This window comes from Atta colombica, unplaced genomic scaffold (assembly GCF_001594045.1).
Source record: "Atta colombica isolate Treedump-2 unplaced genomic scaffold, Acol1.0 scaffold83, whole genome shotgun sequence".
Classification (NCBI taxonomy): Eukaryota; Metazoa; Arthropoda; class Insecta; order Hymenoptera; family Formicidae; genus Atta; species Atta colombica.
The window spans coordinates 706987-720924 of NW_017259576.1; the positions used below are offsets into that span (position 1 = coordinate 706987).

The window sequence follows — 13938 nt, forward strand, 5'->3', positions numbered from 1 at the left end:
TTTGAAGTTTCGAAATTGACTTCAAACTTTGAAAAAATTCGAAGCTTTATTTAAAATTTTAAGAATTATCGAAATCAGTCAAAAATAACAACTCTAACTTCAACCTATCAGCACTGTATATTCTGATATATACATTTATGATAGGTTGAAATCTTATTTCCCGTTCCACGATTGCTTATGCATTCAACTGTGTTTCAGACTTTAGACTTTAATCGAATAATCTTAATCCGTTTTGTTCTGATTGATTAAATTCTAATCTTCAATTTGCGATTCTCGATCCATCACGGGCTTAACGATTATTGATGATTAACACTTAAGCGGATTTGCTATGTAAGAGAAAATATTATTTTTCTTTAATTTTTTTTCTTGTTATTATGCATTATTTGGAGACGCGCGGTCAAAGTAGTCAAAAAAATAAATCCATCAAAAATATCTGAAATTTTAGTACATTTATTTTTTTTATACAGAAGATATAGTTACAAGATAGATAAAAGTTAAAAGAACAAATCTTTTATCAAAGTCTTTTGTAATATGAGGATGTAATATGAGGATGTGTAATATGAGGATTTCTCTGATCTGAAGCAAAAAAAAAAGAGAAAAAAGAAAGAGAATTTCTTTCTGTTAGATAATGATCCGCAAATTTGTTTCTATAAAATTTATTTCAATGTTTCTTTGTCTTGAAAATTCGATTTCTTTTTAGAAAATGAAAGACATCGATTTTATTCGATATTCTTTCTCCTTATAGGAATTTCTTTTAAGAAAATTCTCGATGAAACGTTTGTTAGCTATAAACTCATAAAAACTTATATCCATTATCTTCTAAAACGGTTATAAGATTTTAATTTTTGACGAATTTTTCTAACGAAGGAAAAAAGAAAAGAGGGCTAAAATTTTAATTTTTTCTATCTGACTTGAAGTCAGAATGTACAAAAGACAATTCTCTTTTCCGGACTAACAGATGTATTCCTTCAATTACTTTGTTACTAATAGATGTATTCCTTCAATTACTTTGTTTTTTCATGTTCTTTATCGCTGTTTATTGAATTGCATAGAACTTCTTCGCTTTCGGCAAATTTCAAATATATAATATATTTATTTCACTTTATGAGTTATTAGTTTAATTTAAAACAACGAACAGATTTGTTGAGTATCAGATTGGTCATATTTGTGTCCGAAACTATCATAATTTTTTTTAAATGCTTGTAAAAAATTAATATTTAATATAGAATTTCAAATGACATAAATAGATGAATAATGATATACCTAAAGAAAAAATGTCTCAACATAGTACTTATAAGGATACAATTTTATTTAGACACACTACACAATACTTATCATTGTACATTTACGATAATGAAAATTCCACTGTGATGCACATGGTAAGAAACTAAATTCAATGAGTAGTTCACGCATTAACTGTATTTCATAACTACACACTCAAACGAAATAGAAATATTAACTCGAACTTCAAATATTTTTCTTAATTTTCGATTAAATAAGTATCTAATTTCAAGAATTGGATTATGGGAAACATTAATATATCTCATTTTGTAATATTATTATTATTGTAATATTAATAATATTAATAATATTAATTCTGAAATCAAGAAAGAATAGGAAAAAATTATGAATTATAAATTTTAATTGAAAGAAACGAATTTTTACAATTGTAACTTAATTTAAAAAATATTTTATAAAATACAAAAAATCGAAAAATACAAGATTATTTCTTTTTATGTATTTATGCTTGGGAGAATAAATTCATAAAAATCATGCGCATGCACACGAAATTAATTCTTATACATATCAATCAAGAAGTATTCAAATATACAAAAGTTAGTCTGGAATAAAAACATTTTTCTTTCTGCTACAAAACACATCTTATATACTGTGTAATTCAATTTTAAAATTTAATTTTATGTAAATTTTTAGAGATAGTATTTATAAATTTTAACAGTTACAAAAGCAATTATGTATACATATGAATTTATTTAATGATAAAAATCCGTCTTCGCGATTAACTTAACGGTAAAATCTTTACTATGTTATTCAATTTCCACGTAGTCATTAGCATAAATATACATTTGCGGATGTTTATGTTTCAGCTGAACGCGCCCTTGATACTATGAACTTCGACATTATAAAAGGGCGGCCTATCAGGATTATGTGGTCCCAGCGCGATCCCTCCTTACGCAAATCAGGCGTTGGAAATGTATTTATCAAGAACTTAGATAAAAACATAGACAATAAAGCGATGTATGATACGTTTTCGGCATTCGGTAATATACTGAGTTGCAAGGTTACGCAAGACGAATCAGGCGCGTCAAAAGGTTACGGCTTTGTTCATTTTGAAACAGAGGAAGCGGCCAACAAATCTATTGAAAAAGTCAATGGAATGTTGCTAAATGGCAAGAAGGTAAAGTATTCTTTCTCCATTGATTATAGGATGAAAGTTATTATCTCAATTGATTGGCTTATCGAGTCAAGAGCTTCTCTCGTTTAATAAATTATGAGACAAATCTATAATACATACATGGTACAAAAATTGATTATATTAATAATATCTAAAAAAAATTACATTGATTTTTACTGATTTAAAAATTAATTCTAAATGTATGGAATTTTATATTACAAGTATATACAAAACTTTTTATCCTCTAAATATTTTTTCTTAATTTGAAACATTTGCATATAAGAGACACATTTCAAGAATATATTATAAAGAATATATTACAAAGTAAACACTTAATCATTCTGATAAAGTTTCGTCTGATAAATTTATGTCATATAATTTCAATGTTACATCACTTCCATTATTTGCATATTTTGCCGTGTGCATTATTTTGATTTGAGAGCGAAACATTTATATAATCTACATGATATATAACCTCAAGCATACTAATGGATAATTTTAAGCAGAATCTATGGATAATTTAAGCAGAGTAATTTGTTCTGGTAAGACATATAAGATTTTATGACTGATGTTTTATATATTTTATATAGATATTATAAGATGTGTACGAAATACCTAATGATGATTTCTCGTAAATCTTATAACTAGCAAAAGAAACTGTCTGTAAAGATATTGTATTAAGTTATAAACAGTTATAAGTTGTTACAAATGTTATGAGAATATATTACGAGCCTTACGATTCTGCTTAAAATTTAGGAATAAGCCTATCATCCCTGATAAAAAAAGTTGATAGAGAATAATTGAAAATGATAGGATTTCTATCAATTTGTATCTATTTTCTATAAATTTATATCTCATCAATATTTTCTACCGTTGACTTCGTCAATTTTTGTTCGAGCATTATGATTGATTGGATATGAATCATATTTCGTAATATGAATCGTATTTTATCTGTTCTATAAGATTTTCTATAAGATTTCTGTAAGATCTGATTCAAATTAGGGAATTCGTGAACCAAATTCCATATTCAAAACAATAGGATTTTTCTATCGTTCTCTAACAATTTTTTTTTATCAGGGCAAATGAATACCATATAACTTTTATATTTTATTAACTTAAAATATTTAATAACATAAAATTAAAAGTGATTTTATGTATAATGATATTAAGACATTATTGTTTGTAATGTTTTTATATTTTATATTATTATTTATATTATTTTAATTCTTTTACACAATTTTAAGAATTTAAACTGTCCATTGACTAGGAAGTAGCGCGATAACTTAATATTTCTTTTCTGTTTCTCAACATGGATTATGCTCACAGGTGTATGTCGGTAAATTCATTCCACGTAAGGAACGCCAAAAGGAGTTAGGCGAGAAGGCCAAATTGTTCACAAACGTCTACGTAAAAAACTTTGGCGAGGATATGTCCGACGACAAGCTGAAGGAAATGTTTGAAAAGTATGGGACCATTACAAGTCACAAAGTGATGATTAAGGACGACGGCAAATCACGTGGCTTCGGATTTGTCGCGTTTGAGGACCCAAACTCTGCCGAGCAGGCGGTGCTCGATTTGAACGGTAAGGAGATTGCCGAGGGCAAGTGTATGTACGTTGGGCGGGCTCAGAAGAAAGCCGAGCGTCAACAGGAACTTAAACGGAAATTCGAGCAATTGAAAATCGAGCGGCTGAATCGATATCAAGGTGTGAATTTGTACGTAAAAAATCTGGATGATACGATCGATGATGAGCGTCTGCGTAAAGAATTTACGCCGTTTGGCACGATCACCTCAGCGAAGGTGATGATGGAGGAAGGACGTAGCAAGGGTTTTGGTTTTGTGTGCTTCTCACAGCCAGAGGAAGCCACCAAGGCAGTTACTGAGATGAATGGACGCATCGTAGGTTCCAAACCCCTCTACGTTGCTCTGGCGCAACGTAAAGAAGATCGTAAAGCACACCTTGCCTCTCAATATATGCAACGTATGGCGAATATGCGCATGCAGCAGATGGGTCAAATATTCCATCAACCTGGTAACGCCGGTAGTTACTTTGTACCTACACTGCCGCAGCCGCAGCGATTCTATGGACCTGCGCAGATGGCGCAGATTCGTGCTACTCCACGCTGGCCAGCGCAACCAAATCAAGTAAGACCGAATGCACAGACTGGCAACTCTGGATTCGCGTCAATGCAAGCTGCACCATTCCGAGCGGCGCCGCGAGCTCCTGCCGCACAAGCTGGAGCCTTACGTAATAACATGTCTGCAAGACCTATCACAGGTATTGCTAAAAGAAAGCATTGATGTATATAAATGTATTGTTTAATATAAACAGAATTCTATAAACAACTTGTAAATCCATACCGTGATTATTACAATAATAATATTACAATATATAATATTATAATAATTACAATTATATTTAATAATTAGCAAAATAATTATTACTTTACATTATCTGACAATGCCTATGTATTTTAGGTCTGCAAGCTGTTAGTAATAATATGCAGAGTCGTTCCATGGCTGGACCAGCCGTTGGTGTCTCGCCTGGTCAGAGCCGTCCATCGAATTACAAGTACACCGCAAACATGCGCAATCCTCCACAAGCGGCTATGGCTCTACCTACACCGAGTGGTCCTTCTATGCAGCAGGCGGTTCATATCCAGGGTCAAGAACCGCTCACTGCATCGATGTTAGCTGCGGCACCACCGCAAGAACAAAAACAAATGTTAGGAGAACGTTTATTCCCTCTGATCCATGACATGAATCCACAATTGACCGGCAAAATCACTGGTATGTTGTTGGAGATCGATAACAGCGAACTGCTTCATATGCTGGAACATAAGGAATCTTTGAAGGCCAAGGTTGATGAAGCCGTGGCCGTATTACAGGCCCATCAAGCAAAACAAGCCGTCGCGCCGAAGAAGGAATAAACGTTTCATCGATAATGTTTATTTATAATATAAGTGAAAATAAATTTCGATAAATTTTGAATTTGATTCGTTGTATGCGGAATATTATTTCTTCATTTAATTTTGTTTTTCTAAATTTATCATGTCAGCATGTTTATATAATAAAATTTATTTTCCAAGATATAATCAATTCCGAGATATTACTTGGAAAGATGCAAAAATACATACTTTTTTTACAATGTAACATTTTAAGAAAAAAAATCTTCATATTCGGTACATTAAAATATGAGAGGTTATGGATGTATGTTTTCTGAATCAATAATTAGATTCGCCTTGCATTTGCTTACTGAAAGAAAAATGTGAAAGAATATGAAATAATTTCCAAACTTAAAAATTTAAAATAATAAATTTTTCTGTCAGGATACATAAAGCGATCGATGTTCAGTGGATGCAACAATTAATCGAATAGTTTAGAAACCATTAATTTTGTTGGATAGATTTATAAATATAACTGTAAGCAATGATTGCCTAATGATATACATAATTGTTACATCTGCTGAACATTTTTTTCTTTTCATATTTCCCTTTTCAAAATAAATAAAATCATTTCTGAATAAAGGAAACTGTTTTAGAAATTAGAATCCATCATAATGAAAGTTGATCATTTGCGATTTATGATCATATCTATTTGTTGCAGTTTATCAAAAGATGAATAATATTTTTATTTTTTCAAATGAATAGATATTAAGTGTCTTTGACTTTTCCTTTAGTCAGAGTTTCTATTTTCAATATTCTCTTCTATTTCTACCAATAGATTAACTTCAAATTCGGTTTAATTTACTCTTTCTCTAATTCTTAGAACTAAAAAATAAAAAGTAAATTAAATCAAGATTGAAGATGTTGGTAAAAATGGACATCTTTTATTCTATATTTTTCCTATTTTTTAAATAAAGTTAAAGTAATAATTATAGATAATGGTTACTTAATTTATCTTTTCACAAATTAACATCTCATTTATGAAAAGATGATAAGAAACGATGGAGTCTGTAGAAGTATTTGTGTTAGAAATTTTACTGTAAGCAATTGTATTAGTCGAATTAATTGCTGATTAAGTATAATTAAGTTAATTCGATGAAAGTTTTTATTCAAATCTCGATAACGCTATATTCCGAAGTTTCTTAATAATCGAACAATTCGAGCGCTTTTAATTACATGTCAAGAATACAATTTCAGTTAGATAGCAACGAGAAAAAATTTATGCAGCTCGATCTTTCAGAACTAGAATTACTATATATGAATCAGAAGAAAAGAGAACGAAAGAAAGAAAAGAGAAAGAAAATTTACAAATGTACAAAAAATAAAATGATAATTCTAAAACAGAAGGGAATATATAATTTTTTTCTTAAAGTATAAAAAAAGTGGTCATTTATTCGAACATATGCTACATACATAAATAATTGAAACTTTAATGTAAGATTGCATTATCCGCGCGTCGTTGTGTTTGGAAAAGATCTACAGGTAATTCTGCAATCAAAATAGACAGATATTTTAACTTAATAAGGAAAAATAAGGAAAAAGGAAATGAAACAAAAAAATACAAAAATTTCAACTTAGAGAACAAATTTATAATGTTTAAGCGTGAAAACGAAAAAGGCTGATGAAAAATGCAGAAAGAAATTGCATTTGGAAAAGAGCGGATGGAATCGATCAGAAATGACTGATTTTAGCTCGTATAGCGGAACACGTGCAGCGAATTTTTAACGCGATTAATTCTTTAGGAGAAATTTTTCCTTTTATTGACTTCGGCACACACACACACACACACACACACACACACACACACACAAACACACACAGAACAACGCTCGCGAAAGTTGGCGCGATAGCCAATCAATGTCTCGGAAGTAAAACCGGTTCTACATTAGTTGCAAGCTGATCGCAAGTTTGTTGCGACAGTCAATATGAAGCATTGATTTCAAAATGCAAGCTTCAGATTAACTGTCGCAACAAACTTACGATCAGCTTGCAACTAATGTAGAACCGACTTAATAGATATATAATATAATTTCCACCACGCGACAAAAGTTGAACTCAATCCAATTTTTGCCGCGCGGCGGAAGTAATATTACATCATTTCTAGAAGTTTTGCAGGTGAGGCCGATTCAAGAACTAGAATTATTGGTTAATGCGATAATTTCCGTGGAAGCCATATGTTCTGTAAAACTTCTAGAAATGATATAATATTACTTCCGACATGCGGCAAAAGTTCGATTGAATTCAATTTTTGTCGCGCGGTGGAAATTATATATAATATCTATTACTTTCGAGCAAGCGAGACTTGATTGGCTACCGCGCCAACTTCCGTCGCATAAGTATTGCCTCGTTCTGTGTGCAGAAGCCATCCCTTGCTTAAAGCCAGGTTCACACCTTGATGGAAGCCAATCGGAACTCATAATAATAGTAGGCGACATATTTCGCTTGTCTATTTCTGTCTTTTCGCGAGTTCTAATTGAATCCGACTTAGGATTTACTAAAAAGAAAAAAGTTCTATAGTTTTTAATGAGCATTTTGAATCGATAAATCCCTATCCGTAATGGTTTTCTATGTGAAATAATGTACAGTTTCCAATAATTTTCAATAGGAATTCCATTTGCCGAGCATCTAGATAACAAAATTAACATTTACAAAATACAGATTTATTAACATTTATAAAAACATGAATCAATGCGGAATCAATGCGGAAATGGTGCGGAATGGGTATGGAAAAGATATGGAAAAGGTGTTTCTTTTTTTGTTCTTTCTTCTCTCTTCAATCTTTTCAACTCAGTGATGTAGTGAAGAGAGGGCTGCGACACAGACTTTTGCATAACGCATAATGGATAAGGAAATCAATTAATCAAAATTCTTCTTTTCTGTGGAATGGGAGAAAAGGGATTCTAATTAGTTGATCGCTTATGCACTATGCGTTATTCTAAAGTCTGTGCTACGACCTTAACAGATTGAGACAAGAAGGAAGTGAGGAAATGATTAAAAATGGTGAATGCGAATATTTATATTGGCCGGTTCATAGTCGAGTCTTATTTCAAAACCGTCTTAAGTACGGTCTTAAGAAGTCCGAACTAATCAAAGACTGCATGACTTAGCGTCTTAAGACATTACTTAAAACGATTTTGAATATAAGATCCAATCACATTTTACGTGCGTCTTTATAAGAGAAATGCGATTGGATAATTTTCTTTATGCATACGTTTATGCGGCTATGCAAGTTTGTGTGGATGTATCCTTAAAACATTACTTAAGACAATCGTGAAATAAAATCGAACTATAAATACCGCCTATTATAGTGTCTTATGATGCCTTTTTATGCTGACGCTTGATTCATTTTCAGCGTCAAAAGTTACGTAATGATAGAAATTATCGAATATCAAGCGTCAATTTTGACGCTTTTCAAGTACCTTTAAAGGTATCTGTAAAGGTACCTTGAAAAGGTACTTTTAGTTCCGCACCATGGATAATCGCGCCATCCAAGATCGCTGAAAATTGGCGCCAGACAGTTTTTGATATCTCGAGATGGCGCTGTAGGTTCGAGAGGGACTACTTCGTCGGAAGTTGGACGACGGTGGTTGCGCGGCCGAGGATATATAAACGCGCGTAGGAAGCCGCGCGACGCTCTTCTGCCTCAGTAAGAGTAGAGTTGTGTTCACGTGTGGTTGTGTGCGTTTCCTTTTTCCCCGAAATAGGCCACACAACCGTCCATTCCGTGAAACTAACTCTCTTAGAAAAAACCCAAAAAAAGTAAAAAATTTCCGTAAAAAAACGCATACAAAAAAATCGCAAAACCGTAGGCGAAAAACGTCGTAACCTCGGGTAACAGCGTGGTGATAAAAAAAAAAAAAAGAAAGGAAGAGAAGTGAGTACGAGCCAGATAGTGCGTGAAACCGTTGAAGTCGTCAGAGAGAAAATAGACGGAAGATCCAACATCTAACCCAACAGGCACGCGAAAAAAAAAACCCACCCAGACACGCACGAGGCAGAAGCGGAAGATTTTAAGAGGAAATCGTGTATGCGAGAAACCTTGCGAGCGACGAGGTCAATAGCCAGGTTCTTTGGTGGTAGATAAGCCATATTGCGAGGTAGGGCGAAAGCGAAATCGTCGCATATATAAAAAGAGAAACGTCATTTGTGTCTCTCATCTTCGGACGTGATACCGATACTCTGCAACCGTCACCGTCGTCGCTGCCGCCATGAATCCTGGTGCGCCCAATTATCCCATGGCCTCGCTTTATGTAGGCGATTTACACACCGACATTACCGAGGCGATGCTGTTCGAGAAGTTCTCGTCGGCTGGACCCGTGTTGTCGATCCGTGTATGCCGCGACATGATCACCCGCCGCTCGCTCGGCTACGCATATGTCAACTTCCAGCAACCGGCTGATGGTGAGTCATCATTGCCATCGTTGTCGTAATCGTCATTTTAGAATAGCGCTGTTCCCGTGATGATGGTGATGATGATGGATATGGAAATGCTGATGGAAATGGTAGAGTAATGGTCAACGTGGTGACGCAACGTGGGTTCACTAGAATGGCCGCCTGCTGCGTGCCACACACGTGCCGCGCTAATGTGCCCACCATTGCGCCCACCATGTTGGATCCACGTCCTCGCTCCACCGTTAATGGTAGTTAACGGTTAAACCACGGAATTGCCACAGGAGGGAGAAGGATATTTTCTTTTTCTCTCTTTTATCCATTTCTATCAGTATTTACTTTAATCTCGATTTAACTTATTTTGTATTTTTTGTATCTTTTTCCATTTCTGAGAATTTAAGCAATATAGAAAGTAACCCCTTCAGATACAATTTTAAAGCAATCGTGTTAAAAAATTTTTTTTTAATTTGGACTATTTTTTAAACATATACATTATATCTGGTCTTAAGCGATGTTGATAACTAATGTTTGATAACTAAATAATTTCAATGGAATTTTAATCTCAGTTAAACTGAGATTAAAATTAATTATATTGGTAGGAACTTATAAATTAGAAATGACAATCTCAATGTAAGTCAATACAGGATAGTACGTACGTAAAACTTATATATTAATGCTAATAAAAAAATAAACATTTCGATCACAATTTAGGTCATCTTCAATGTAAAATCGAAAATTTAATAAAATATTTAGAATCTCATTGATCAGTATTGATCAACAAATTTGCTTACTTTTGTAATTTGTACCTTATTTTAAGATTTTTACCATTAATCTCCTAAAGATCCATAAAAATAAAAAGCTTGTTCTTTGCGATTGGTGTAGACTTGTCTATACTCAAAGTGAAATAATAGTTGAGCTTTGACAAAAGGAAGAAAATTTCAGTGCAGTGAAGTAATAAAGAACAGGTCTATAAAGTTGAATGATTTCTTTTTTCTCTACCTAACTTTTTCCTGTTTTACCTGAGATTGATATTTCAACGTTATTTTACAAAAATAAAAGATTTTTTCCAAATGTTGATTTTTTTCAATATGTAAATTTGCTCCATTCATAAATTTAGAATAGGTCAACACATGATGCCCTTAATTCTAATTTAATCTTTTGCTACCTGAATCAGTTTGTGGAGAATTCTTGTGCCACATGCGAGTCATTCATATTTTTCTTACAATCTTTACATGAAAGAAAATTACTCTGTAAAATAATGGCGAATTCGATTGAACTCAGTACACATTTATACACATTAAAGCTGTCGTACACCAATTCATATAAAAATGTATATTTAATATTAATATAAAATGGAATAAATTGAATAGCGAAATTATTCCATATTTTATATTTTTTAAATTTGATTCTTCATATTTTCTTCAAAATTCATATCATAAGTACGAGTCGTTTTTTTTTTTTTTTTTTTTAAGAAAAATTATAATAAAATATAGCTATAGTTACAAATCTAGGAATGAAAAATAAACATGAGATTTTTTTTCTTATAGAAAATAGTTTTCCAGAGTTTTTACTTCTTTATTCATTTAATCTTGAATCTAAGAATGGAGATTTTATTCTTTTGTGATATTCGTCTGTGCTTTGTATAAATTCATTTATAAAAAAATCTGTATCTTTTGTCATACAATTTTACAAGCGTCTTTTACAAGACATGATAGCATTCACAAATTATGCAATAGCATTTTTCGCGAACGTGATCACTTGCAAATTAATTGATAATAATTTAAAAATAATGAATGATATGTATATAAAATTAACGATAAAAGATAATTTACCTCTGCTCCAACTGTAACTTATCTTTTTTTTTGTCGAGTCAAGAGGTTGTTATAGATATTTTTCTTATCAATTCATGGAATGACTTATAAATTTTTATCAGACAAATATGTTTTTTGATACGAGAGAACTTTCTCTGTCTCTCTCTTTCTCTCTCAATCATGAAAATTATAATTCCTATGTAATTATTTCTCAACAATTACTTACTGTAATGCACTTCAATGAATTAATCAGTTTAGAATTATTCTTGTACGTATCAGTGTAAGAGTGATTTGGAATAAAAATATTCTTTCACTATTAATAAATCTAATTTTTAATTAAAAATTTTATGCATTCAATTTTTTGCAAATACATCTTCAGCTTATAACTCTAAGCAATGGCAATTATATGCACATGTGTATTTATTTGATGATAAGAAATCTACATTCGATAAAAAATGCGATAATATCTTTATTTAAAACTGTACTTGACTTTGACACGTTCGCATAAATACATTTGTGGACATTTATGTTTCAGCTGAACGCGCCCTTGATACCATGAACTTTGACATGATAAAAGGGCGGCCTATTCGGATCATGTGGTCTCAGCGCGATCCCTCCCTACGCAAGTCGGGCGTCGGAAATGTATTTATTAAGAATCTAGACAAAAACATAGACAATAAAGCGATGTATGATACATTTTCCGCATTCGGTAATATATTGAGTTGCAAGGTTGCGCAAGATGAATCGGGTGCGTCAAAGGGTTATGGCTTTGTACATTTTGAAACGGAGGAAGCGGCTAACAAATCTATCGACAAAGTCAATGGAATGTTGCTAAATGGCAAGAAGGTAATGATCTTTATCTCTATAGATTAAGACAAGTCATCGTTTGATTCATTGATTTGTTGAGACGGTTTACTTCTGTTTCTCAACATAAGAACAAGCTTGTGGGTTATGCTCATAGGTGTACGTTGGCAAATTCATCCCGCGCAAGGAACGCGAGAAAGAGTTGGGTGAGAAAGCCAAACTGTTCACGAACGTCTATGTGAAAAACTTCGGCGAGGATATGACCGAGGACAAGCTGAAGGATATGTTCGAGAAGTACGGGACCATTACAAGCCACAAAGTGATGAGCAAGGACGATGGCAAATCACGTGGCTTCGGATTTGTCGCGTTTGAGGATCCGGACGCTGCCGAACAGGCGGTGCTCGAATTGAATGGCAAGGAGATTGCCGAGGGCAAGTGCATGTACGTCGGGCGGGCTCAGAAGAAAGCCGAGCGTCAACAGGAACTTAAACGGAAATTCGAGCAATTGAAAATCGAACGGCTAAATCGATACCAAGGCGTGAATTTATACGTAAAGAATCTGGACGATACAATCGATGACGAGCGTCTGCGTAAGGAATTTACGCCGTTCGGCACGATCACCTCTGCGAAGGTGATGATGGAGGAAGGGCGTAGTAAAGGTTTTGGCTTTGTATGCTTCTCGCAGCCGGAGGAAGCTACCAAGGCAGTTACCGAGATGAATGGACGCATCGTAGGTTCTAAACCTCTCTATGTCGCTCTGGCGCAACGCAAGGAAGATCGTAAGGCACATCTTGCCTCTCAATACATGCAGCGTATGGCGAACGTTCGCATGCAGCAGATGGGTCAGATATTCCAACCTAGTAACGCCGGCAGTTATTTTGTGCCTACGCTGCCACAGCCGCAGCGATTCTACGGACCCGCTCAGATGGCGCAGATCCGTGCGACTCCGCGCTGGCCGGCGCAACCGAATCAAGTACGACCGAACGCGCAAACTGGTACCTCCGGGTTCGCGTCTATGCAAGCTGCACCGTTCCGAACAGCGCCGCGCGCTCCTGCCGCACAGGCTGGCGCTTTGCGCAACAGCATGTCCGCCAGACCTATCACAGGTGATTACTATGAGCATTATGATTTAGACATTACAGAATTTTTGCGATAATAAAATCTTTTTATTGCTATTTATATTATTTATTTTATGAATTTTGTTTTAAATCAAATATCCTAAAAGAATTGGGAATGTTTCATGTTATTTTCGAATTTTTAAAGTTGAAAATATCTTGAATGACTTGAACGTTAAAAAAATTTTGGCCTTATATACCTGATTTTTTATTATATACCTGATATTATATACCTGAACTAATTTTTAGTGCCTTTTAAAAATATAATTATTAATTGTTGACTATGTTTTTATGTGTGTATTGAAAAATAGAAAGCGAATTTAAAAGTAGATTTCAAAGAAAAGATACATTTTTAACTCTTTTGGCGAGATATATTTCTGAATTAATTTTCAGATTAAAAAAATAATTAATAATCGTTGACTGTATTTATTATTTATGTTTATACCGAAAATAGACGATTT

General features: G+C 33.4%; 2 protein-coding genes across 2 annotated transcripts in view; both read left to right on the forward strand.

Annotated features, from left to right (window-relative positions):
* LOC108693011 (polyadenylate-binding protein 4-like) overlaps positions 1-5746 on the forward strand; it is a 7890-nt gene extending 2144 nt beyond the window's left edge. Inside the window, exons 2-4 of the mRNA XM_018201639.1 lie at positions 2106-2416; positions 3740-4691; positions 4892-5746. Coding sequence (XP_018057128.1) covers positions 2106-2416; positions 3740-4691; positions 4892-5343 — 1715 coding nt within the window. The 3' untranslated portion in view covers positions 5344-5746. The remainder of the gene's footprint in view (positions 1-2105; positions 2417-3739; positions 4692-4891) is intronic.
* A 3230-nt stretch (positions 5747-8976) lies between these two features.
* Positions 8977-13938, forward strand: part of LOC108693012 (polyadenylate-binding protein 4-like) — a 7146-nt gene continuing 2184 nt past the window's right edge. The window contains exons 1-3 of the mRNA XM_018201642.1: positions 8977-9759; positions 12094-12404; positions 12520-13468. Coding sequence (XP_018057131.1) covers positions 9567-9759; positions 12094-12404; positions 12520-13468 — 1453 coding nt within the window. The 5' untranslated portion in view covers positions 8977-9566. The remainder of the gene's footprint in view (positions 9760-12093; positions 12405-12519; positions 13469-13938) is intronic.